At 40.4% G+C, this 25,285-nt stretch overlaps 1 protein-coding gene across 1 annotated transcript in view; it reads right to left on the reverse strand.

Moving 5' to 3' along the window:
- PHACTR2 (phosphatase and actin regulator 2) overlaps positions 1-25,285 on the reverse strand; it is a 225,306-nt gene that overhangs the window by 73,853 nt on the left and 126,168 nt on the right. Inside the window, exon 2 of the mRNA XM_054722301.1 lies at positions 5,589-5,756. Within this exon, the coding sequence (XP_054578276.1) occupies positions 5,589-5,756 (168 nt within the window). The remainder of the gene's footprint in view (positions 1-5,588; positions 5,757-25,285) is intronic.

The following is a 25,285-nucleotide window of genomic DNA, read 5'->3' on the forward strand; positions in this document are numbered from 1 at the left end:
TATGAGTACAGATGTTTTTGATTGGTATTTTAAATTACTCTCTATTTGCAGTATGGTTTCCAAATCTTCAAGTTCTTTTATGAAATCCTAAAGTACCCAAGTGCTCTATTTTTAGTTACAGAGGATAGGAAATAAATAAGCAATTCAAGGCACAAGTAAGTGTGCATACCAGGTACAAATGATTGCATAAGGCACCTGAAGTGGGGCAAAGCTGAGTGAGATAGTCTCTGCCCTTAAATACTTTACATAGTAAGTTAGGAGCAGACACATAAACTAGAAAAGAAGTGAAAATATATTTGTCATAACAGCAGTGCAAGCAAAGGAGGGGAGGTTCCTTCCGAGCTGGTGCAGAATCAAGGCCAATAGCTTCAGAAAGAAGAGACATGTATGACCCTTGTTTAGGTGGTAGTCTTTCACCAGCTGTAGCTGGGGAAGGAGGTGCTCAGAGAAAGAGGGAAGAGCAAGAAGAATGCCCTGGGGACAAGAAGGCTTAGGGCATGCTCAGTGACCTTGTGTGACTGAAGTTTAAGGCCACAACTAATAAAGATAAGAAAGGTCAGTTTGGGTTACTTTGAGGAGAACTGAGGAATCTGAAATTCATTTAGGAACCGATGTGGGGGCAGTCACACTTTTTGAGTAAGATGGGACAGAACCCAGTTCCATCTGCAGGAGATTCCCTCGTGGTAGCCTCAGAGTGATCTGGAGGGGAGAGGGGAGAGATGGGTGCTCTGCCTCCCTATTTCCCCAAATCCACAACAGCCTCTGCTCTCTCCTCCCTCTCAGGTCTTGGGCTGTGTCATTCTAGCAACCAGAGCTCCAACACCTGAGGTTCGGGGTCTGAGGAAGCTACTCCCACAGACCCATTCTGTGTTCCACCTTGTACAGTGAGTTTCTGCCCTGAAGCCTTTGGTAACTTACTGTCCTCGTTACCAACTCTATCCCCTAGTTCCATGAAAACAAAACATCACCAAGGATGGAGGCCCTATTTAAGTCTGTTTCCTTATACCCAGCCCCCTCTGCCCATGAATACTACCACTTACGTACCAAGGCGTGCCTGGATTTCCTAATCTCACTCACCTGGGTGCTCTGTTATTGTACCCGACCGGGTGGAACATGTGTCGTTTTGGTCGGGGGAGCCCACTGTTCTACTTGTCTGGCCTGAGACTTGGAAAAGTGCTGTCTTGCTTACTCTGGGGTAAGCCTGTGGCATCCTGAACCTTCTCTGTCAGCCTCCCCAGCTAGTCAGGTTTCCTTCGTGGGCTTCCTGCCAGAACCCAGCCTCTCCCTGCCTTTCTCTAGCACTCCACAGCTTTCTACAGCTAGTACGGCCAATACCTAAGTACAGCCCAAGAGGCTACCTGCAATAACTGAGATAGAAGGTGATAAGGACAGGCAAGACAATTGGGGACTGAGAGGAAAGGATGATCTAAGTAGGAGGAAATAAATAAATGGTTTTGAGAACTAACCAAATGGGAAGATGGTAACAGGCAGGAAAGAGTCAAAGAACTCCATGGATCAAAGTCTGGATGCCAAACAAAGCCACATCTGCAATGCCTAGGATAGCTGGGGTTGGCAAGGGATCTGTTTGGGTTTGGAACATGTTTGTACACAGTGCTTTTCTACTCCCTCGTCCCTCACCCCCTGTGCTCACTCGTAGCATTTTCCAGCATCTTACCTCTCTACAGTGAAAGCTCCATGAGAGCAGGGACCTTGCTGGCTCATTTGCTGCAGAACACTCGGCTCTGGGACAATGCCTGGCGGGCACCACGTTTTCAATGTAGATATATGCAGACCGTATGAATGGATTCTGTGTTAACATGCTGCCCATCAAATGCTTGGGCAAAAGTGCCTTGGAACCTGGGGTGAAGAGATGTGGGTACTGAGAAGAGAGGATGTGATGAGGAAGGACACGTTAAAAGAACGAGAAAGGCTAAGACACGTAGCAAACTCCCCTCAAAAATTTAGGGGAGATGAGAAAGGGAAGAGAGGAGGCAAAAGAGAGCAAGAAAAATCAAAGACAGCTAAGACAATGACACCTCTTGGAAATCAAGGAAGAACTAATCAGCAATAGCAAATGTAGAGGCTGAAATGGATGAAAATGAGAGAGTAGTACTAAATTCATGATTAGGAGACTTGGAGTAACCTCAGTGGAGTGCTAGATGCTGAGGTGACTGCTGTGGGAAGAGGAATGAGGGTGTAGATAGAAAGTGGGAGCAACAGATACAGGTTGGGTTTTTAAAACACTTGGTCTTGATGGTAGCAGTCTATGCAGAAGTTAGAGGCACAACTGTGTTTAGACAAGGGGTTTGCATTCTCAGCTTTGGATGTGTGTTTGTATAGGGAGATGAAAGCATATTGAAATATCCAGAGAGAGGGACCTTAGTCTACCTCCCACCCCCAAAAGACAGAACAGGAACAAATAATTATGTAGGAAAAAAAGTGTAAGTAACAGTTGTGTCCTAGTGATAGGAAAGGGATAGAACCTAGAGATTAGGTTGTACCACACCTAAGGAGGGCCCTGTCACTCAAGGAAAGAAAAGTAAAGGAGAAAAACACCTGGGGAGAGTAAATGGAAAGGGGCCATGCTTTTGCCCTAGGACCGGACAGCCCACAGACCAGAGAGGTGAAGAAGATACAGGTAACTTTTCTAATTTAAAGCAAGGTCGGAGACCTGAAAGTCGGGGCACAGACTCATCCTGCCCTACAGGACAAGCTGACTACCACAGCAGGCCGAGGACAGAACCCTTCTTACCTCTTAGCATCATAGTGAATATGTGATTACAATGGCATTTATTACAATGACATTAATAAATCAGCAATGCATCCCATTTACTACCAATTAAAATTTCCTACAGCAGAAATCCAGACTAGGAAAAGTGGTATTAATTACTGCGTAGTGGAACACAGAAAGATTCATGTCCATGTAATTATAAAGCCAGGAGTTTAGGAGAAGGAAAAACACAGAAGAATTACTTTTCTTGGAAAGAATTCATCTTCTTTCATATCCCAAGATATTGTGGCTGTTGCCTAAGGTGTACTTTATAGTTTTCCAGATAGCACATGACTTTGGTCATATCCAGACAGCCAGATTTCTCTGTTTCTAAGATAATTTATTAAAAGAAGAAAACATTTTTCTCTTGGTTACTTCCAACCACATCGATTTTCCTCTGTGTGTGACCTCTTCACTCAACGCGAAAGAAACACGACCTACCATTTTGTGCTGCCCTTCATTCTAGGCCTTACTTATACATTCCACAAAGCTCAGCAGGAATTTAAGCCTTAAACTAAACAGACGTTTAAGGGGATGATAAAATACTTTATAATTGGACACTTGATAACCTCTTATAAAATTCCAATAAAACATTAGGCATAGTGTGGGTTTACAAAGAAACCGTGCAAGTCAATGTAGGAAGCAGATTTACAAAGAACTGTTAACATATCCATGTGGCTTGTTTATATTTTGTCACAATTTTTGAGGGGGAAAAACCCAATGAGGAATCTAATAATTTTTTCAGATTTTTAATGTAGTTTGGTAGTCCTTAGGAACTAGAAATATAGTATCCACCAAGAACTTCTTGGAGCTAAACTTATATAAAATTCTGTATCAATTTGAGAGGGAAAAAGAGAATACGAAGATGGCCAGGCTATCTTCAGTAAATATGGGATAACAAAATAATACTTAAGTGTTTAAAATCACTTTTCCTGAATATTCAGAGTTGGTGGGAATATGTTATAGCCTCCCTACTGTTAAAATAATTTTAAAAAGGTGACCAGGAAAGATGAAGAGGCATTTTGTTGTAGCTGTCTTTAGAAGTTAGCAGCCCAGATTCAGGTAAAGAGCAAGAGAGACAACTGAAGAGGAGTCCATCCTGTCTTCTCAGTTCTCCTTAATGCTACTGTCCAGAGACCAACTCCCATCTTGGGTAGCCATTGTAACGAGAAGAGCCAGATTCTCTCAATGCTTAGGGACCCGTGAGAGGAGGCACTAAAGAAGGCCAGTGTAGTTCCATTCACAATTGAAGAACAAGGAAGAACAGGGTGCCCAGCAAGGGGTTGGAAGGAGTCAAGGACCGACAACAGAATCTGGAATTGAAAGCACCTTAGAATTCAACTCATTTGACTCTGATCTGACTTCTCAAGGTCACACGGCACCTTGGTGGCAAGGATACTACTATAACCCAGAGGTCCTCACTCAGCACAGCACTCTGTCCACCACTTCTTACTGTCTCTTAATCCAAGAAGCCAATAGGAACTGAAGAGGATTCAATAACCAAGTTATCATTATTTCCCTCTCAGCCAAGTTTCTTTTCTTTTTTAAAATACATAATTGTATTGATTTCAGAGAGGGAGAGAAATCATCAATGATGAGGGAGAATCATTGATCGGCTGTCTCCTGTACTCCCCCTACTGGAATCGAACCCGGGACTCTTCAGTCTGAAGGCCGATGATGAGAATCATAAACCCCACATACCCATCACAGCTTAAACAATTACCAACTTGTGGCCAATCTTCTTTCATCTATACTCACTCCTTTTCCAGGGTTATTTTGAAACCAATTCTAGGTATAGTATTCTAATTTATTTTAAGATATTAAATACTCAAAGATATTATATAGCTGCAAATACATCAGAGACCATTTTCTTTAGGAAGCTCTGTGGTATTTTTTATCTTATTTCACAGCTCTAAAATGAAAGGCCAGCTCTTACCTCGGCGCAGGCCAGTAAGACATGCTCTGTGACCCTGTACACACACTGATGATATTAGACTGTGGTGCAATGAGGAATTTTGATGAAGTGACTGTTTTGGACAATAAGCATGGAAAAAGCTGAACTTAAATGAAGATATATTAACAAAATACCACTGATACTGGACACTTGTTTAAGTTGGGCTTAATTCTGGCCTGAGATTTAAAGCGAGCTTCCTCCATGAGTCCATCTGAAAGGTACTAAATGATATAATTCTTAAGGTTTAAAAATCCACAAAATAAACTAATGATAAAAAAAAAAAACTTTCACGCCAATGGCGTTATTACTCCCCTAGGACAGAGACTAGTCCTAAAAACATGATAGAAATATAATATTAAGCAATAAATATAGCAATATTTTTCTTTTATACAGCCATTCAAATTTTGCACATAGAATAAATATATTTTAAAAAAGACATTAAAAAATTTTTAAGTTAACAGATAGGATCGTGCCACTGGAACGAAGTAGATAGATATACAATTGAGTCGGAGTGTGTGTGTGTGTGTGTGTGTGTGTGTGTGCATGGACTGGATACTTGCAGCTACAATGCTGGCAAATTACACTTCTACTCCTAATTTTCCATTTGACTTCCCCCTCCCTACACATCAGTTTTCATGTGAATTTACAACTATATAGTCACAAGACTATCTAAGAAAGCCAAAATGATTAGAAAAAGAAGGCAAGTCAGAATTCAAAGCTGTTTCATCCTTAAATGAAATAATTTCACTTTAAATATGAATTAATTTTTTTTTCCAGAATAAAACCCCCGCAAGCCTCAATTTTTTACCTTTTGACGAACTTAACAATTGCTCTTCTCTTCTAACAAAGTTCTGATATTCATACCTGCTGAGGTTTCTCTGAATTTGTCACTGGTCTTCTTTTTCCTCCATTTCCAAGGCTTAAAGATTTTGCCGATGGTGGAGAGCTTCCCTTTCCTCTTGAAGGGAGGTGTCTGGGAGCCTGCTGCGGGGCCATCTGAGTTGGCTATGGAAGCTTTGTCCAGTCCGTCAACTGCATGAAGAAAAGCAAGTCAGGCGAAAGCTGTCATGCCAGTGGGAAGCAACATCATCCATTCCCTCTTGCACCGTTAACAGCAAGCATGCCCACTTTAACTGGAATCTCAGATAAAGTCTACTTTGCCCATTTCCCAACTGGCTGAACTCCCCTGATATCAATCAGCATAAATGAATCAGAAATTCTAGTCCCCTTAGATAATCATTTTGTGGATACAGAGAAGCAAGAGGCTTACTTAATAGGTAGGGACAGACCAAGTATGGGTCTCTGAAACAGCTGAATCTATGTGCAACAGCTACATCAATACTTTGTGCAAAACAGAGTGTTCTAAATATTTCTGAAATCGGATGTTTCCCCACAGGCTAGTTTGGCATTCTCAGTAATGAATATTACAGTTACAGTTTCTCCTTCACAAAGTAAAACTTAGAGCCAAGAGGCTAAATTCTAATTTTCACAACGCTAAAACTACCTTTTGCTTCTATTACAAAAAAAGTTTTCAGCCTCAAAGAAAACAAGAAGAAATGTGGGAAATGTGGGTGCTGTGAGTGACAGAACATATCTTCATGTGCCTGGGTCATGTTATCAATCACAAGGAAGGCGCAAAACCTCTGCCGCCTTGCACTATGTTCAAAGCAGAAGCAAGGCAGTGACGGCATCTTACCCCAACTACCAAATTTTAATGGCAAAAAACTGGGAGGAGCCCATATTGGATAACAGAACGTTATTTCTGCAGTGAAATAGCACTTGGCAACTTTTTAAAAAAGAGCCCTTGATACACTGAACAGCCTGAATGCAGCTCAAAAACATTGTGCTGGGAGAAAAGCAACACGCAAAAAGTGCACACTGTGTGGTTCTATTTGTATGAAGTTCTAAAGGAGACAAAATAAATGTAGGGCCATTTCCCCCCTCCCCCCCCCCCCAAAAAAAAAAAAAGAAGAAGGGAGGGAGGGAGCGAGGGAGGGAGGGGAACAGAACAATAATCGCTTCTTGGGAGTGAGGTGGCGGTGAGAAGTGAGAAGAGGTGTGAAAAATTTCTTGGGGTGATGGAAATGATCTCAATAAGGGATGGATTATACAAAACCCATCAGATGGTAATTATGATATTGTGCGCGTCACTTTATGTAAAATTTACCTTTAAAAAACCCCATAAGTAATGAACAACATAAAGTGATGAACAAAGATAGAGCCAGAGGGGAAAAATATATTTTAGATTATAATAGAAGTAATCCTATTGTTTGCAGATTTTTAATATTTCCTACAACTTTTGTGATATCATACTATGTTAGTACAGTTTTAGTAATATTATTATACTTAAAATCCCTTTTTTCTTGAAATTTTAATGTTTATTGCATGTAATATTATATTTAAGATCATTTTTCTTGAATAAAAAACAAAACCCATAAGTAGTGCTAAGTCCAATTAATAATATTCAAACTGATGTGTTTATGGGTGAAGTGTACTGATGTCCACTAAAAATAATAAATGGATAGAAAGATGGAATGGGCAAATACAGAGTGGGGCAAAAGTAGGTTTACAGTTGGTAGTCCTTGAAACAGAGTTTATTCTTGTTATTAATTAATTATTGTATCATTTTCCACATGAACAATTATAAACCTACTTTTGCTCCACCCTGTACACAATAAAGTAAAATTAGAAAAATGTTAAGTGGTCAATCTAAGTGGTGAATAGGTGGTGGTTAACTGTACAGCTGTTTCATTTTCAGAACATTTCAGAACAAAATATTGAGAAAAACAAAACAACAAAACAATAAAATGGAATGACAAGGACTTCTGCTTGCAGGAAGATGGAGCAGATTCACTTTTTCCTATTCCTCCTAACTACAGGTAAAAACCCTGAGTGTCATATATAAAGCCAGCATAGGAAGACTCTGCAAGGTGAAGAGGAAGTAGACCAGTTTGGGACCTCAAGACCCAAGAAACAACATAACATGGAAGTGAGATTCTGGGGTTTTCTTTCTTTCCTCATGTACTAGTATACCAGACTTATCGTTCAAGCAGTCACCAACGGCCTTAGACTAAAAAGGCCTCAACAGCCCTGACCGGTTTGGCTCAGTGGATAGAACGTCGGCCTGCAGACTGAAGGGTCCCAGGTTCGATTCCGGTCAAGGGCATGTTCCTTGGTTGCGGGCACATCCCCAGTAGGGGGTGTGCAGGGAGGCAGCTGGTCGATGTTTCTCTCTCATCGATGTTTCTAACTCTCTATCCCTCTCCCTTCCTCTCTGTAAAAAATCAATAAAATATATTAAAAATAAAAATAAATAAATAAAAATAAATAAAAGGCCTCAACAAAAGCCAAAGGAGCAGGCAAGGAACAGCCTAGCAAGACAGAAAACTTTCAAACAATAACTGCTCTACTGCTCACCACAGAAGAAACTAAGACCATCCATGCCAGCAAAGGCTGAATGGAGAGACTAGACTGCTCCCCTCATGAACCTCAAAAGGGGAACTTGGACTTCCAACCATACTAGGCAGTAACGAGGTATCTCTCTTCCTCCCTTCACCCAATATTGGGGTAGTATCCAGCCACTGCCCAGGGGAAACTCCATTCCCACCCATTGTGGTGTCAGTGGAGACCACGTGGGGATCTGAAAATCTCACTGTGCCCAACAGTAACAAGGAGTTACCACCACCCCCATTTCCACCAACAGGTACCAACAGAGGACAAGTGAGGAACCTGGAATTTTCCCTCCACCAGGCAGTAATGCGGTAGCACTCCTTGTCCTATGCTGGAGAGATGTCAGACAAAGCCGTTTAAACAAAAGTTTCAATAAAATTTAGAGTCACATCACATAATACAAAAATGTTTACGTTTCAATAAAAAAATTACTTGACAAACCAAGAAGCAGGGAAATCTTAGACTGAATGAAAAAAAAAAAAAGACAATTAGTACATGTCAATGTCTAAATCCTTAGGAGTATTCCTTTCAAACAAAAAAAGAATGATAAATCCCATTCTTCTCACTAGTGAAGTCTAGTCTAATTTCAGGTAGAAATGTACATTCTTCTGTGTATGGCTCCTAACCTATTTTACCTTGCCCATGTTGGCCATAGTGCAATAGGGAAAGAAAGAGAGAGAGATAATAGACTGATTTTAAAGCCAAACCAGAGTGAAGAAGTAAAATCCTTATTTATTTCACTTTCACTCCTGTCCAACTGCCTTCCTTAAACTAGAGGGAATCCCAGGGAGGAACTAAGTGATGGTATTTCTTTTTCACTGAGACTTTATGCTGAAGGGCTCAATTCTGAACAATTTAAATGTCGTGAAATATAGAAGGTCTGACTATTACAAACACAGGAATTTAAGTTTTCATCCCAAATTCACCTCTGTAGCTATAGACACACATCCTAGTTCTCATTTTCTCTCAACCCACATATCCAATTCTCTAATACTCCATAAAAATTCTGTTTTGCCTTGGCCAGGTGGCTCAGTTGGTTGGAGGGTCATCCCATACACCAAAAGGTTGTGGGTTCGATTCCTGGTCAGGGCACATACCTAGGTTTCGGGTTCAATCCCGGGTTGTGGCACTTATGGGAGGTAACCAATTGATATTTTCCTCTTTTCTCTCTCTCTCTCTCTCTCTCTCTCTCTCTCTCTCTCTCTCTCTCTCTCTGTTTTTCTTAAATCAATAAAAACATATCCTTGGTGAGGATTGAAAATAATTTTGCTTTGGACCGGAACAACTTAAGAATAGTATATTTTTTTCTCCTGAAAACAAAAGTAAACAAAAAAAATTAAATAATTCTCTAGATGCCAGATGGGGAGATTGAGTGAGGTAGTTGATAAGTGAGAAATGAAAGCCTTAATGCTAAATCCATCACTGTATAAGAAATTAACAGCCATTATCTTCCTTTATTATGCATTTGCAATTCTAGACTTCATCTGTACTCTGGAAACAGCCTGGGCCAGTGCCAATGACCACAGCAACACACTCACACATACTCTCACACATACTGTTTCCTGAGTGAATGGATCCCCCTGTAATTTTATAATTGGGCTATTATAGTAAACCACACTTGCAATTAGAAACCATGTGTTGGCAACGTTGGCTAAATTGCCATTGTACTTCTCTTACTCCATGTCCATGAAGGGGACTGTTAGCTGCTTTGGAGTAGTATAAACAGGACATTAACTCTCTTCTTTCCTGCAAACACCTAGGATACTGCCAGTGCCATAGATAATTCTATAATCTTTCTTTCTGATGAATTTACCATTACAATTAGTTTGAAACTTTCTAAAAATTTTTCGCAAGTCTAGGGAATCTTGCATTACATTCAGAGAAGAACAAATTGCCAGGTTAATCCCAGATGAAAGTCTACATGTCCTGAAGGCTTTAAATGTTCCATTTTTACCCACTTTCATGTTATCAAGAGTAATCCATCATTCATCAGAACTTTCCTTTTCACACTTGAGATCAACACTTCAAAATATTTCAAATGTCATTTAAATATTTAAAATATTTTGCATACAGTCATTCATCGTTCAAATGCAGTAATTTTATTTTTAAATATGTTTTTATTTATTTGAGGGAGAGAGAGTGAAAGAGGGAGAGAGAGATAGAAACATCAATGAGAGAGAAATATTGATCAGCTGGGACCTACAATCTGGACATATGCCCTGACCAGGAATTAAACGGGTGACCTCTTGGTGCATGGGTCAGTGCTCAACCACTGAGCCACACCAGCCGAACTCAGATGCAATAACTTTAAATGACACAGCTCAGTCTATTTTGTCACCAAAATAAGCTCACACCCAACAGGACTTCCCTACACCACCAACTGCTAAAAATTCAGAGATTACGTGCAGGTTTTATTTTTCATTTAAACAGAAATTTATCACGTAAGCAGTTCCAGTGCACATGTGACCATAGATGCTTGAGAATTACCACATAACATAAAGTGTAGGTTTGGATAGTCTTCCCTCTGAGATCTGAGAACTGATTGACATGGATTCTTAGAAAAATTAAATCTAATAAAAGAGTTTGTAGAATTTTTATAATATTCGGTAGTTATGTGGCAATTTAGACATTTATTTTAGATTTTTCTCAACACATAATTATTTCAACCACTGAGGAAGTGAGAGAAATGTGGCAGAGTACTCCAATTCACAAGTTTTGTAGGTAAAAAGATCACTTGGAAATTAAAAAAAAAACCACATAACTCAATAACTCCTGGTACTGATTCTGTATAGACTGACAGCCACTTTGTGCCAAAGTAGGCAGCAAAGATGGTCTCACCTTTCCTCTAAATATCCTTAAATACCTAAAGGTTAATGATAATATATTTTTTAAAGCCCAATAGTAACAAAAACAATTAGAGAGAAATCATGTGGTTAAAAAAGTACTTTGACAATACTCTGTTGTACTGAGTATATGCTTCTAATAGTACTCATAGTGATTTTATTGTACTACAGAAAAATATACAGGTTAAAGGGCATTGTATACAAACAACTGACATTTTAAAAATCAAGAACTTAAAGGAAGGAAAAAAAAACCCACAAAAAAACACAAGCAAACCAAACTTTACTTCCTTAAAATATTGTTTCTGGGCTTTTTGTGCCTTTGTAATTTCTTATGCTTACATAATATTATCACTGCATTTTAATTTGCATTAGAGTTTTTGCTTCCATTATCATTCTGCCACTTGTCCCTTTAAAGGCCATAGAACACATGGCAACGAAGCATTAGAACAGTGCTTAGGGAAAATATACCTCTATTTCCTATCCTACGTGAGTCTTCTCTCTAAACTGACGCAGTGACTTAGGAAATTTGTTGTCATACACAGGGGCATATATACAATTCTGGGCACAAAACCAAGTGGACAAAAAGGTCAGAGTGAACTGATTCTGTGAGCCATCACAGAAGAGACTGATGGTTTATAAGGAAGTCAGGTGATCCTTGTGTTGTCTGAAGGAGATGCTTACTCTCTTGCTAATAAGCATTTACATTGGGTTAGATGAAATTTCTTCCTTTTGGGGGGTAAGATGAATGACTAGTGGAACTTCATAGTTTCTTTCAAGTGACAGAAGAACAGAAATTGGCAAATTTGGAGGCAAGTTATAAGAACCGTCTTCCTCTGAAGAGACCAAAATTCCTTCATTTAACTCTATTATAGCAACATTTCTCACATTCTATTCTTTTTCTTTAATTTCTTGTTTACATTCTGTTCTTTTTACTCTTGTTGGATTTTAAGAAGATGATGGTTAAATAATTTAAAAAATATTTTTAGCCATGACTTTTACTTTAATGCTGACTATTTTTTAAAGGCACTATCAGCTGATGAAAAGTAATTTTCCTCTGTGCCAACTAAGGTCGTTTCTAACTCTAAAATTCTATTCTCAGAGTTTTAGGCAGTGGTAGATACATTTATACATAGAAAGTTGAAAAAATTCTCTAATTCCTTTCACTGGAGACTGCTATCAGAACCCAAGACTGAGTGCTCATAGCACTCACAGGGGTATCATTGCTTCCAAGTCCTCTGAACAAACAGAGCTAGGAAATACATGTATGTATACTGAGCCAAATGTACACATTCTATCTATCAGCTATCTAGCTAACATCTATCTATCTATCTATCTATCTATCTATCTATCTATCTATCTATCTATCTATCTATCATCTTTGTTTATTTGGCCAAAGAAAAGTTCACTGTGATGTCTCCCACTCTAATCCAGTACCACAGGGCTCACTCTGGCTTCCCCTCTTGCTTATTTGTAACCTTTCTTTCCAAGAGTGGGAAAGCTGGCTCCCAACATTCACTGTCCATTTGTCCCATTCCCGTATATATGTATAGCAGTTTCTGAATTGCTAACTCATACCCCCAATCATGACACATGTTCAAAGATAGGATTTTGTAAGTTTGTTTTTTACCTTTTTTCCATAAATAGGTATCGTCTGTCTATTATGAGCACTGCACTGTGATGAGAACATTTTTCTTGGAATTACTTTAAAAGGTCAACCACCCCTGGTTTGTTCATGTTCAGGCGATTCCATTCTTGATTTTCACGGGAAAGGTTACTCATCTTTGTGGTCCCAGTTCAGGCCTCCCTCTCCCTGTGAAATGTTCCCGAGCCCCCAACTCAGAGTTACTGCTCTCTTCTGGGATGCTCTGCTTTCGCCTTTGCTCCAGCTTTGCCCCTGGGCTGGCATCACTGACCACCATCATGTTTGCTGCCCCCGCCCATGCTGTGAGCTCTGTAAGGGCAAGAATCCTGTCTGTGATCTCCCTGGATCTTACAGGGTGAGTCGTAGCACCAAGTTAAAGCAGTGGGTGAGGAGCCCATCTCTGGAGCAGACAGACCTGATATCTGGTCCAGGCTCTGCCCCCTACGGCATGTCACTTGAGTAAAGAGTAAAGATATTTACTCTTTACTCAGTTATATAACTTAACCAATAAATATTTATTTCCTCTTTCTCTATAAGAATACACACACACCATCCATATCAAGATCTAGTTCATTTCCAGGCCCATCCTTCTGCTTCTTCCCATCCCATCCATTCCCCCAAATAACCACTGTTACAACTTCCATCACTGCTAACTTCTTTTATGTGTTCTTGAACTTCAACTTAGTATACTTGTACAGCAATTCTTTTGTGTTTGTCTTCTCTTACTGAATGCTATGTATGTGAGATTCATCTAAATATATGCGCGTTTCAAAGCGCAGCTACCTAGTTAAAAAATGAGAAATATGCTATCTTAGCAAGACCTCAGATGACAGAGTATTTGAAAATGGTGAGCTTTATAGACACCTCTTCTTTTTAGAAAGGCTATCATTACCACTTTCTTCACCTGGAAAACATAAATAATATCTCCTTTCCCTTACTAGGTTTCTGGGAGAGCTAATCTACCTTTCTGTCATCTTTTGTAGTTGCCCTGAAGCCATGCTAAATTAGAAGCAAGATTAAAGGTGGATAAGTCAATTAAAAAAAGCTAAGAACCATATGATTTCACTCATATGTGGGATATGAAACTGAAACTCATGAACATAAACAGCAGTGTGGTGGTTGCCCAGAGGGAAGGGGGTCCTAATATATGGTGACAGAAGATTTGACTCTGGATGCAAATATACAGATCTTGTAACACAGAAACACACACCTGAAACCTACATCATCATGTTGACCAATGTCACCTCAATAAATTCAATTAAAAAATAATAAAGGTGAAGTTTACTTTCTGTAAATAGAATTTTATGTTTATGCTTACTCTGCATAATAAAACAGGCAGCCATTCTGAGAAATGCAATCCACGGAAACATTGAGTACCATATTATCGTTTATAGGAACAACAATCGTGTTTAATAGTTCTACATTATTCTATATATGTACATTAAAGCCCTATATATGAGAAAACTGAGACTAAAGAAGGTTGTGTGGCTTCCCAAATCATTAACCTGTGGCAGAGACGTAGGCTAGGTTATCTGATCTTGATCAAGCCCCGCCCCCCCCCCTAATCTACAAGGCTGTCCTCATGGGAATATGAGAGCTGAACTCATGGTGAACCAGCAGCACCTCCTAGTAACTCTAAATGAGCAGTAAGGTTCAGTTTGTAGAACAAAAAGCAAAGAAGATATTGCACAATCAGGAGAGGCAATAAATCTCAGTTAATGTTCTGGGTTTTGACCATCCAATTGGGACGGTTAACTGTTAGCCAAGAAGAGAGCTGAGTCCCAGACCCAACTCTGCTACTTAACTAGCCCTGTGACCTTGAGCAAGGACCCTAATATTTTATTGCTGAAGTTAGGTTAAATGATCTCTAAGCTCGCTTCCAACTTTAAAAATTCTATGATTCTCATATTTGTGCCAAGTATATCAATCTTATAGGACACATTCAGATCTATTCCAAGTGCTTTACAAACACTACCTCATTAATTGTCACTACAATCCTATGAAGTATGTGCGACTAGTATTTCCATTTTGTAAATGAGGAAACAGAAGCCCAGAGAGACCAAGCAATTTGCCCAAGGTCACGGATGGTAAATGGGATTTAACCTCAACAGTTTGCCTCTGGAGTGTCCTTTGTACAAAACAGGTCAGAGGGTCATGGGTGGGAATAAGGCTCTATTTTTAGAGAAGGCAAGAATAATAACCCTAATGAATAATAACTTAATTCCACCCCAACCACTTCCTTGGACTAATCCAAGAGCTGGGGCAGGTACTGTTTTGCTCTCTAAAACTATGCCCAGTGTCGTCATTGTTAAGTTCATGCTGGATGCAGGCAGAATGCACACCTCACTTACATTGCCTGCAGTCATTTGATTGCACAGAATCCTTATTTACTGTAGCATTAATTTTAGAAACTTGATACCATCAGTTTTTTAACTTGCTTTTCTAACGGAGGCAGCCATTATTTTTAAACTCCCAAAGGGAAAAGCTACTAAAGACTTCCATCTGCCTGCAAGCCCTCACCGAGAATTTCAGAGTTTTGACTTGCGTCTGATCGGCCTCAGAATGAGAGTGTGTTTGTGCAGCTGTGTGACATCTTGATGCACTGACATGAGCAACATCCCCTCGACTTGCTGCAGGACATTTAACAGAGTAAATATGCCACCACCCCGAGTTGGGGTTTAAAGAAACTCTGATTGAGTGGGAAAGGGTTACTTTGCAAATGGAAAATCAATTTTAATGTAAACAAAAGCATCTTCAGTTCTGAGTAGCACTGTCACTATTGCAAGCAAAGGGCTCTATGAACAGATAGGATGGCTGTGCTTAATTAAGAATGGCAAGAAGTCTGCTACACAGATGAAAAACAAGAAAGGAACCAACGAAGTTCCTACCTTCCTTCCCTTCCCTAGCCATCTACAACTCCAAAAGTCTAAGGTAGGGAGCAGGTCTTGGTGTGTGGAGGGTGTGCTGTGATTGTGGAAAGGAAGAAAAAGTCGATACATCTCCAGTGGACAAACTATTAAGTGAGAGAGAATTTTACCTCCTCTGTTAGGATAATCGCCACTTGGTTTATGCTGAGCACGCACCTGGGGATGAAATTTTAAGGGAGAAGCTCGCAGACCTTATATAGAAATTGTAAAATAGAACCAAATGCAATTTCATGACTTTTAAGTAAGCGGCTAAATTCTGCTTCAGGCAAAATTATTAAAAATTTCCCACAGAGGATGAATGTAACGGGAGTATTATTAAAATAACTCATTAGATCTGGACCGATATCCTCAGATCAATAGGCTGATACATCAGTAAGGGCTCTGAGAGTCTGCATATAAACGTGACGAACCCTGTCTCTACTCCAACAGTCCCCTGGCAGTCACACCAAGTTCCCACCGCTGGCATTTGTGAAGAGACTGGTGGCCACATGTGGAATTCTGGACTCTCTTCCCACAGCAGAAATGAAACCTACAGGCTTTTACAATGGAAGGCAGGATGCTGGGAGGAGAATTTATGTCAATTAGTCATAAAGAGTCCCAAGGCACCCAAATTTATAACCTTGTCCTTCAGTTAAGAGGTGACTGTGACCATGCAAGCATCTGAGCTGGGACAGGAACAGTGAAAATGGATTAGAAATGATGAATGGACCCCAGGGACACTGAGGGGGAAGTAAGGAAACAGATGAACTACCTAGAAGTCACAGAGAACTCCAGGGCCTAAACTCTCTGGGGACATGGTAGGATGTTGAGAGGAGCAGACGACATGGAGGAAAGACTAGGGTGGCGTGAGCTCCAGGCGCTGGCAGGACATGCCCAGGAAGGTGTTCCGCAGACAGTGAGAAATACGTGACTGGCAGGTGAGGACCAGAGGCGAACTCTTAAGAGAAGGATTGCATTTAGGAGGCACCAGGCTTCATGCAATAAAGAACCCTGGACTTCTTTTGTTCTCAGAATCATCACATCAAGGAAAGTATTTCGTTTATTTACTTGTTTTAAATTCAAGAGTGTGGGGGACACTGAAGCAGGTTTATGGGCTGCGGGGAAAGAGCCTGGGGGGAGGAGAGAGTGAAGATGCAAGAGAGAACAGACCAGCACATTAGGACTGAATTCCCCCAGGATAACAGCAAGACCTGGGGCGGAGAAGGACAGCCTGGACATCTGGTGATGATGAGGAATGACCAGGAAGTCAGGAGGTGAGCCCAGCAGCTCGATGTGAAGAGAAACTCAGCAGGATGGCTCATACTTTAAATGAGAAGACACGCAGTACGGAAGCAAAATGGGCAGGAATGGCTCAAATGTCAAGGGCGGGATGTGAAGAACAGCACTCCAATACAGACAGTTACCAGGGAAGAACTACCAAGGAAAGGTGGGTCTCAGACAATATGAGGAAGAGGATCAAGGAGAAGTCCAAAAAAGATGAGGATATAGAAAAAAATCTGCTTATTGTGAAATACAGTCATTTATTCATAATTCATTTCTAGAGCAACTCTTATAAACAAGATAATGCCCTGGGGCTACAATAGTGAGCAAAAAGGGATTGGATCTCTGCCCTGAGGAGGCTTACAGTCTATGAGGGAGGCTGACCATTACCATTCCAGCACCCACCCATTCCAATGTAGAAGTACAGCATGTCAGGAGCCCAGGGCATGTGGGTGCCTGGAGGGGCTCACACTGTGACAGCTGAGCATTAGTTCTGGTGACAGGCAAGGCATTAAATAGTATCCAAGTTCTAAGGTCAAGTTCAGGGGAAAATTGTTGAGGGTTAGAGACAGTCTACTTTCCTAATGTTGCCTAAAAGGTGAAAATATCCTATCCAAATTAATCAGGAAACCATATAAAACTCACTAAAAAGCAAAGGACTAACATTCCTTAGTTTACACATCTAATGAGAGAGAGAGAGAGAGAGAGAGAGAGAGAGAGAGAGAGAGAGAGAGAGAAACAATTCCATTAGTTGCTTTCTAAAAACTAACTTTATAGTAATGATGCCTTTAGGGTTGATTATGATTTTTTTTTTCTCCACTATAGTCACTGAGGATATTCCATTTACAAGATGTTCTATTTTGGTTTCATTCTTTCCAATAACATGTGTGTGAAGCAAGCATTCCAGGGAACGAGCTGTACCAGCAGGACTTGGGTATAACACCGTGCGGAAAGCCTCGGAATCCAATTAGGCCACCAACAAGCCAAACAGCCTATTCCAAAATTCTTTTCTGATATAATTTTTATTAAGAGTTTCAACACTGGCCTGAAGGAATGTTGAATGCGGACTAGAATGAAGGAACAAAAGCCCATAGCTGAACTTCGGAAGGAGCTAGCTGCAGTACACCGACTTTTCCAGAAGCCATAAAGATCATTGCTGTTGTTATTGAGTTGGAGAATAAAAAGTGCCTCTTTGGGGAGCAAATATGAGAAGAAAAAGGAATAGTCTTCCCTTCTAGATCAGGAATCCCGTGAGGACAGGGACCAGAGGGTTTGGTGCGCCGTGGGTGGTGCCCCCACCCTGTACCTAGGCCACAGAAGGTACTTAGTAAATATTTACAAAATGGATAACTAAATCATGGGCAAATGTTTGGCAATAATGTACAAGGCCTGGCCTACCTAGGCTATGGTTTATTTTAGCTTGAGATTTTTCACACAGAGGAAATTGTTTCCTACAGTGCCTTCCTGTAGAATTCCAAATATTTTGAAAGATAATATAACAAACACTAAAGTTTGAAACGGAGAAAATATCAAAGCCAGCAGGAAGGATGATTAACACTCCTAAGAATGGGACAGCCATTTTGGACAAATTTTCCAGGTGAACAAAGACTTCAACGCTGTTTATTATGTAATTTTAAAAAGACAATTAATCAAAGACAAGTAACTGAAAACCGGCTGAAATCGTTTATCTGTGAAATAATCTTTTAAGAACCTTCTATTTTCACACAGAGATGAATGGTGAAAATTAATTTTTTCACGAGCTACCCCTCCACACACACCACGCTGACATTTCCTTCTTCCTTCTCTAAACATTTCAAACACATTAGGCATCTCAGATTTTCCTTCAGTTCTCGTAAGGGAAGCAAAAAAAAAAAAAAAAAGATGATGAACACTTACGTTTGCTCTATATTAAAACTCCCAGAGAAGAAAATGTTTTTGTTTTGTTTAATTCTTTAGCTTATTTGGCACTCTGGGAGCTCTGTGTATACTTAAAAAAAAAAAAAAAAGAATTAGTCATTTTAAGTATAAACACAGACCTTTCTGTGAGTACTATAGAGGAAAAACATTATCTTGGGGCTAGAAAGACTTGAATAAGCTCTTCCTCCACATCCTAGCTGGGAACCTTGGGCAAGTTATTCAACTTTCCCTCGTCCATAGAAAGGGATAATACAGCCAACCCCTTGGCTTGCTGCTAGGCTTAGCAGAGTTAACACACGGAAAGGGCCATGCTGCCTCAGCAATATTCAAGTAAGGTCAACTCCTCCCACTACTCTGGTTCCTCCTCCCCCACCCAAGCAAGGAGAAAGGGTGCCATGAAAAGGTTTTGAGGGGAATAAATGATAAAAGTGGATTCTTTATGATCTGGAGCAACTGGGGCAATAAAGTTTTTTGGAAAGATATTTTCCTGGCCTTCTAGAGGTCGCCAGGATAACTGCCCACGCACCCCCCCCCCCCCCCCCCCCCCCGCCACACCACACACACACACACACCTCCCAACAGACTCCTGTACAGAGACACCTGCATTCTCCTTTGGTCTTGAGACATGACTGGGAGGCACTGAGACCCACTAACATTCAAGGGAAATCACCATTATCCTGCGGCAGAAATGCCCTTGCCCAAGGAAAGAAACAAAGCAAGAAAGTGGACATCACCTACAAAAAAAGGGAGAGAGTAGCTAGAGCTGAACTTGACTCTATTTTCCACCAGCTGGGAAGTTGCATAATTTCTTATTATACTTTACCTGTTTTTTTTAAAAAAACAAACAAACACTAAAAGAAACTCCACAAACAAACCATCATTTTAATTCAAAAGACTGGTTGCTTACTTACTAGTAGTTAATACAACATTTAGTGAATCATGTTGAAAATAGTTATGGAATTTTCTCCACTTAGTTGGGCTAATAAGTTCTTGTTGCTTTTGTTTTTGTTGAAACTCCTGCACTATAAGCTGTGACGCTATAGCTGCCAAACACAGGAAGTTGCATTCACTCCTGTTTCCAAATACACCTAATGTCCAAATCTAAAGAGAGAAGAAAAGCTGTTTCATGATTCTATTAACCTCAGAACCTCATATCCTTGGCAGTTCAGGTCACCTTTAAATGCAATAGAAATACCAAAGTCCTGAGGACGCTTCTGTATTGAGAATTGTTAGCCACTGGACTGGCCAAGACATCATTCTAAAGGATGCCTCTATTTATTTTGCACCCTTTCTGGTTCAAGACCTAACAGGAACCTTGGGCTCTTTCTCTTTGCCCCTAGAACTGAGGTACCCAGCAATAAAAACAAGGTTGGCCTGGCAAGGCAAACTCACAAGGAATCAGTAGTTCAATCCTTATTGGTCATTTCCATTTATATAGCCAAGACTTCATGTTTAGGCTTTAGGATACTGAATTTTGAATTTGAAATATCAGGATCTTGGGATCCAGGCAAAGCATTCCCACTTGGAAGAACACAAATGTTCTGTGACTTTTAACCTTCCCTGGATTGAGTGTTCAGCAGATTCTAACCTGCAGAATGCTTTAAAGAATTAAAGTGACAGTCACCATTAATGGCTAAGTGTTCATGAACAACCCCAACACACACCCAATCATTATTTTGGATTCAGAACAGGGCCCCCAAAATTTGGGTCTTGCATGCAGCTTCTGGGACATGTTTGTTTGTTGGTTTGTTTGTTTTCATCTCAGCCATCTCTAGTCTAACTTTTGGAAATTTCTGGCCCCCAAAAGTCTTAAAAACTTTAATCATTTCTAAGGTTACCGAAGACTTTTAAATTCTAAGGGAACATCTAGGAATGCTAGATTCTGATGCCCCCAAGTCTGGTGTGCTTAAATGGCTTGAGAAACCTGTTCCACTTAAATTAAGGAATTTTGAACCTAAAGCAGGTGGGGGTGCTATTGAAGCACTCTCTTCATGTCTTGTGACAAGATGAACAAGTCCACCCACACTGTCCCTTCCAGTGAAGAGTTTCCTGAGAAACTTAAAGAGAGATCGGAAGCCATCATCGAAAGCCTGCTAGGTGTTTCGCAATGTGTATGGGATATAATACAGATGTATTTAGTCACACGTGAGTCTTCTTGGAATTACCAACCTGACTCAATGAGGCTGCTGCATTTCCTGGCAAGAACATTCTTGTTTTGGCTTTACTTTGACAGGTGTTTAAACACTATCTTTCTTTAGCATCCTTACTCATTTTCTTTCTTATTTTAGCAGCTCTTTGTGAAGAGACATGCCACTCTGCTGGAGAGCAAACACATCTAAGACAATGAAAGCATACAGAGTAAGAAAAATCAAACACAGAAAGAAAAATATAGATGGAGTGACATCTGGGAACAAAACATTTCTCTAAATGGAGTGCCTCTCATTCAGGGACCTCAAAGAAGACCTAAAACCAGCCAGGTGGCACACAGTTGCTGAACACACTGGGATTAGACTCTTGAAAGGCATTTTTTGGTCTTTCTCAGCATTAAGCAATCGATTTGGTGCTCCAACCACAAGATTATTATTTCTTGCACAACTATGGCAGAAATATCATGTTCACATAGAACATTTTCTAATTTTACCCCTTAAACTCTTTATATCCTATGCTTCACTTCCTAAGTGGCACTGTCTGGTGACATTGGTTGATTCCCATCCAATCACCTTTGTTGCCTTCTCTTACTCAAGTCATAACTTCTAAACATGTGGCACTGTTGGAGGTGAGCAAGGAAGAGGTTGTAATCTATTTAAGAAATGGAATTGAAAGTCCGGCCAGTGTGGTTCAGTGGTTGAGCATCGACCCATGAATCAGGAGGCCATGGTTCAATTCCTGGTCAGGGCACATGCCCTAGTTGCAAGCTTGATCCCCAGTGGGGGCATGCAGGAGGCAGCCGATCGATGATTCTCTCTCATCATTGATGCTTCAATCTCTCTCTGCATCTCACTTTCCTCTCTGAAATCAATAAAAAACATACTAAAAAAGAAAAAAGAAATGGAATTGAGAACACCAGAAAAAAGACAATGGACCCAATGTGCTTATGGGCCACTATGAATGGGTCCTGGTCTGTTAACTTGTTTTAAGGACATGGTCATGAGCCGAATTGTGTCCCCCAAAATTCATATGGTGATGTCTTAAGCCCCAAGTGCCTCAGAATGTGACTGTATTTGAATATAAGACCTTTAAAGCAGGGATGAGGGTAAAATGAGATCATATGGGTGGGCCCTAAGCCAATGTGACTGGCGTTCTTATCAGAAGAGAAAGTGCAGACATGGACATGTGCACGTACAGAAGAAAGGCCATGTGAGGACACAGGGAGAAGGCGGCAATCTGCAGGCCCAGGACAGGGCTCGGAGAACCAATCCTGATCTTGGACTTCTGAGACCTACGTTCCTGGACTCCAGACTGCGAGAACATAAGTGTCTGTTGTTTGTGGTACCCCGTCTGCGGTACTCTGCTGTGGTAAGCTAGTACTAGCAAACTGATACAGACATCTACTGCTGTCTGTAAAGCTATTGATTCACCCATTGAAGGGAGAGTGAAAAGGTCACAGGCTTTCAACCTCAACACTACCCCACGCGCCTAAGAGAGGGGAAAAGAAAGGTTCTTTAAAAGCTTCTGCTGTGATTACTTTATAATGGCTTTATAAAAAAAAACCCGTCGTTTGAAAAATGAGTATATGTGTTTTCTGACATACTGTGGTTGGATAAGTAAAGGGGATTGGTTTTTACAGAATGCAGTTCTAGATTCTTTTTTAAAATCTCCAGTTTGGTTTTATTCTTTTTATGTTTTCTTGAATAAGTCGGCAGCCAAGGACTTTCCAAGCGCCAGAGCGCCAGTTGCGCACATATGTGTACAATTCTGCTGTAGGAGGCTTTAGGAAAATGGAACATTGCTCAGCGAGGCCCACAGAAACATTCGACATGAGCTTAGTTAATTCATTTTGGCTTACTCCAAATTTCCATCCTCAGGCAGCTCCTCCAGAGACAGCTGGGCGGGTCCAACAAGTAAACTTCACAGATAGAGAAGAACGTTTAAAAAGAGCAAAACCCCTTCCAAGAGAGGAAACGGACAACAGCAACTCTGAATCAACTTCCCAGGTGGAGGGCTACCCAGGTCGTCAGCAACATTCTCATCTAGAAGGAAGGTCCCAGGCGAGGCGAGGCAGGCCCCTCCGAACAGTGGCCTTCCGCAGGGACAGGGAGGCTGAGCAACCCTCAGAAAAACCTTTGAAGAGACCCCAATCAGACTGACTGGCATGTACCTCACCCTGGGCTGTGTATGCAAAAAAGGCACAACATTCAAAGGAAAGAGCCTGAAGTACAAAGGAGGCGAAAATAAAAAGCCACATACTGTCCAAATAGGAACCTATGAAAAGAATTTTTAAATAGATGATTGCTTCCTTTTGGAGCTTTCAGAATTTGCTACCCACATTTCTACAAGAGAAAAAAGGGCTCGGCCTCCCTTTCAGAAATTTATTTTACAAATATCTTTCTTGCGGTCCCTGCCACTCATGATGAAACACCTGTGTCCATGGAACACCCTGTTCTTTGACTTAGCTTCCTCCTTAATTATCATGCTGCTGCCTCAGATGAGGTTCAGAGGGGGTCTCCCCGAAAAGGCAACAGAGTAGAAATTCTGAGCCCTTTCCTTAAACAGTAATTGCCATTCTGCTGATGACTCCTTTCTCTGCAGATGTGATTGTGCTCGGCTCAGACCTGGCTATTGGGGGAAATAAATTATTTTGCAGCTTAGAAGACTAACAAAATGTATGTAGGAGCAAAAACATTTCTGACAATGAGACTTTGCCAAACTTTTACTTGACAATGGAAATACCTGCTCAGGAACAGGGCATGGTAATGACCAAATTCATCAAGGCACTCAATACAGAATATCTGTGTTTTAAATTGGACATTTTGTTCATTTCTACCTCAAGTCAACAGAAGATACACATTGTTAGGGAGGAGAATTTTCATCAGAAGCCACCTTTTAAAAACTGCTAATCTCCAGCAGATGCTTCTCACCTTGAGAATCTCCTGGAATGCTTGTTGAAAACCCAGATTCTGAGACCCCTCTCCAAAAGACTGATTTTGCTGGTCTAGAAAATGGAGCCCAGAGATGAGCATTTTTACCAAGCATCCAGGTGATTCTCACAATTGACAAGTCTGTGAACACCCATGTTCAGTATGTGATACCCTAGGGTTCCTTTAGGGCCAGTATCTTATGAGGATGATGTGCCCTTAAAATAAAATGCAAAAAAATAAAGGAAAAGTGTAATTATTCCATACCAGTGATTTTCAACCCTTCTCGTCTAACGTCACACATAAGATAAATACTAAAATTCCATGGCACACCAAAAATATATTATAACATCTGACCAAAAAATAGGCATTTTTTTTTTAATAAGAGGAAGTTTATTTAGAAAGTTACAGAGGTAGTAACAGTGAGCTGTAGAAGAAATGGGCTCAGGAAACAAGTTACAGAGGCAAAAGAGGGGCTGTGGAGCTTAGGAGGGGGAAAGGCAAAGATAATGCCTATGAAGAAGGAGGGGGGCATGGGAAAGCCTCAGGGTTGCTCCAGAGAAGGAGGGATGCCAACAGAGATAATTTTGATTCATTCACACTGGATGGCTATTGTGTTGGCAGTTGTCATTTTTTTATTTGAAATCTAAGGGAAAAGAGGTCAGTGCTCTGACTAAATAGTCAAGTATTGCATGTTTTAAAAATTCCTGCACACCAGTTGAAAATCATTGTTCTACACAGATTTTCAATGCAAATCTTTTTAAAAATGTTAGCATACTATTATCACCATAATCATATTTAATCTATTCAGCGATAAAACTTTTAAACTTTCATAAACAATTTTTAGATCAGAACAACAAAAGCAGGTCACAGTTGAGTTGTAGGACAATCATCCAAGAAGTCTTTTAAAATTAATTAAAAGGTATTTGCTGAAGTGAAAAAAAAAAGTCTTTTATATAAAGGGAAAATGTTAATCATAATTAATTAAAAGTGGTGGTGGGTGTTTGTGTCACCTTATGGCCCAGCCAAGTTATGAACCAAGCAGGGAGCCAGAATAAAGACATTTTCTAATACAAAGTCTCAAGAAAACAAAGTAAAACAAAAAATATGCCCCATGAGCTTTTCTGAAGAAGCTACGTGTGTCAAAATAAGGAAATAGACCACTAAAAAAATACAACATGGGAAAAGATCCTAGGGCAACACTGGGCAGTAGGTTTAGAGGAAATTCAGTCCAAATTAGAATAGGGAAAAAAGTATGGATAAACTTCAAGACGAATTAGAAAGAATAACAAAACTGTCTGAACATAACGCGATCTATGTAACTGGGGAAAGGTTTGAGGAATCTATATATATAAAACCCTAATATGCAAATAGACTGGACAGTGGAACATCTGAACAGCTGGTCGCTATGACGTGCCCTGATCACCAGGGGGCACACGCAGAACAT

This window comes from Eptesicus fuscus, chromosome 10 (assembly GCF_027574615.1).
Source record: "Eptesicus fuscus isolate TK198812 chromosome 10, DD_ASM_mEF_20220401, whole genome shotgun sequence".
Lineage (NCBI taxonomy): Eukaryota > Metazoa > Chordata > Mammalia > Chiroptera > Vespertilionidae > Eptesicus > Eptesicus fuscus.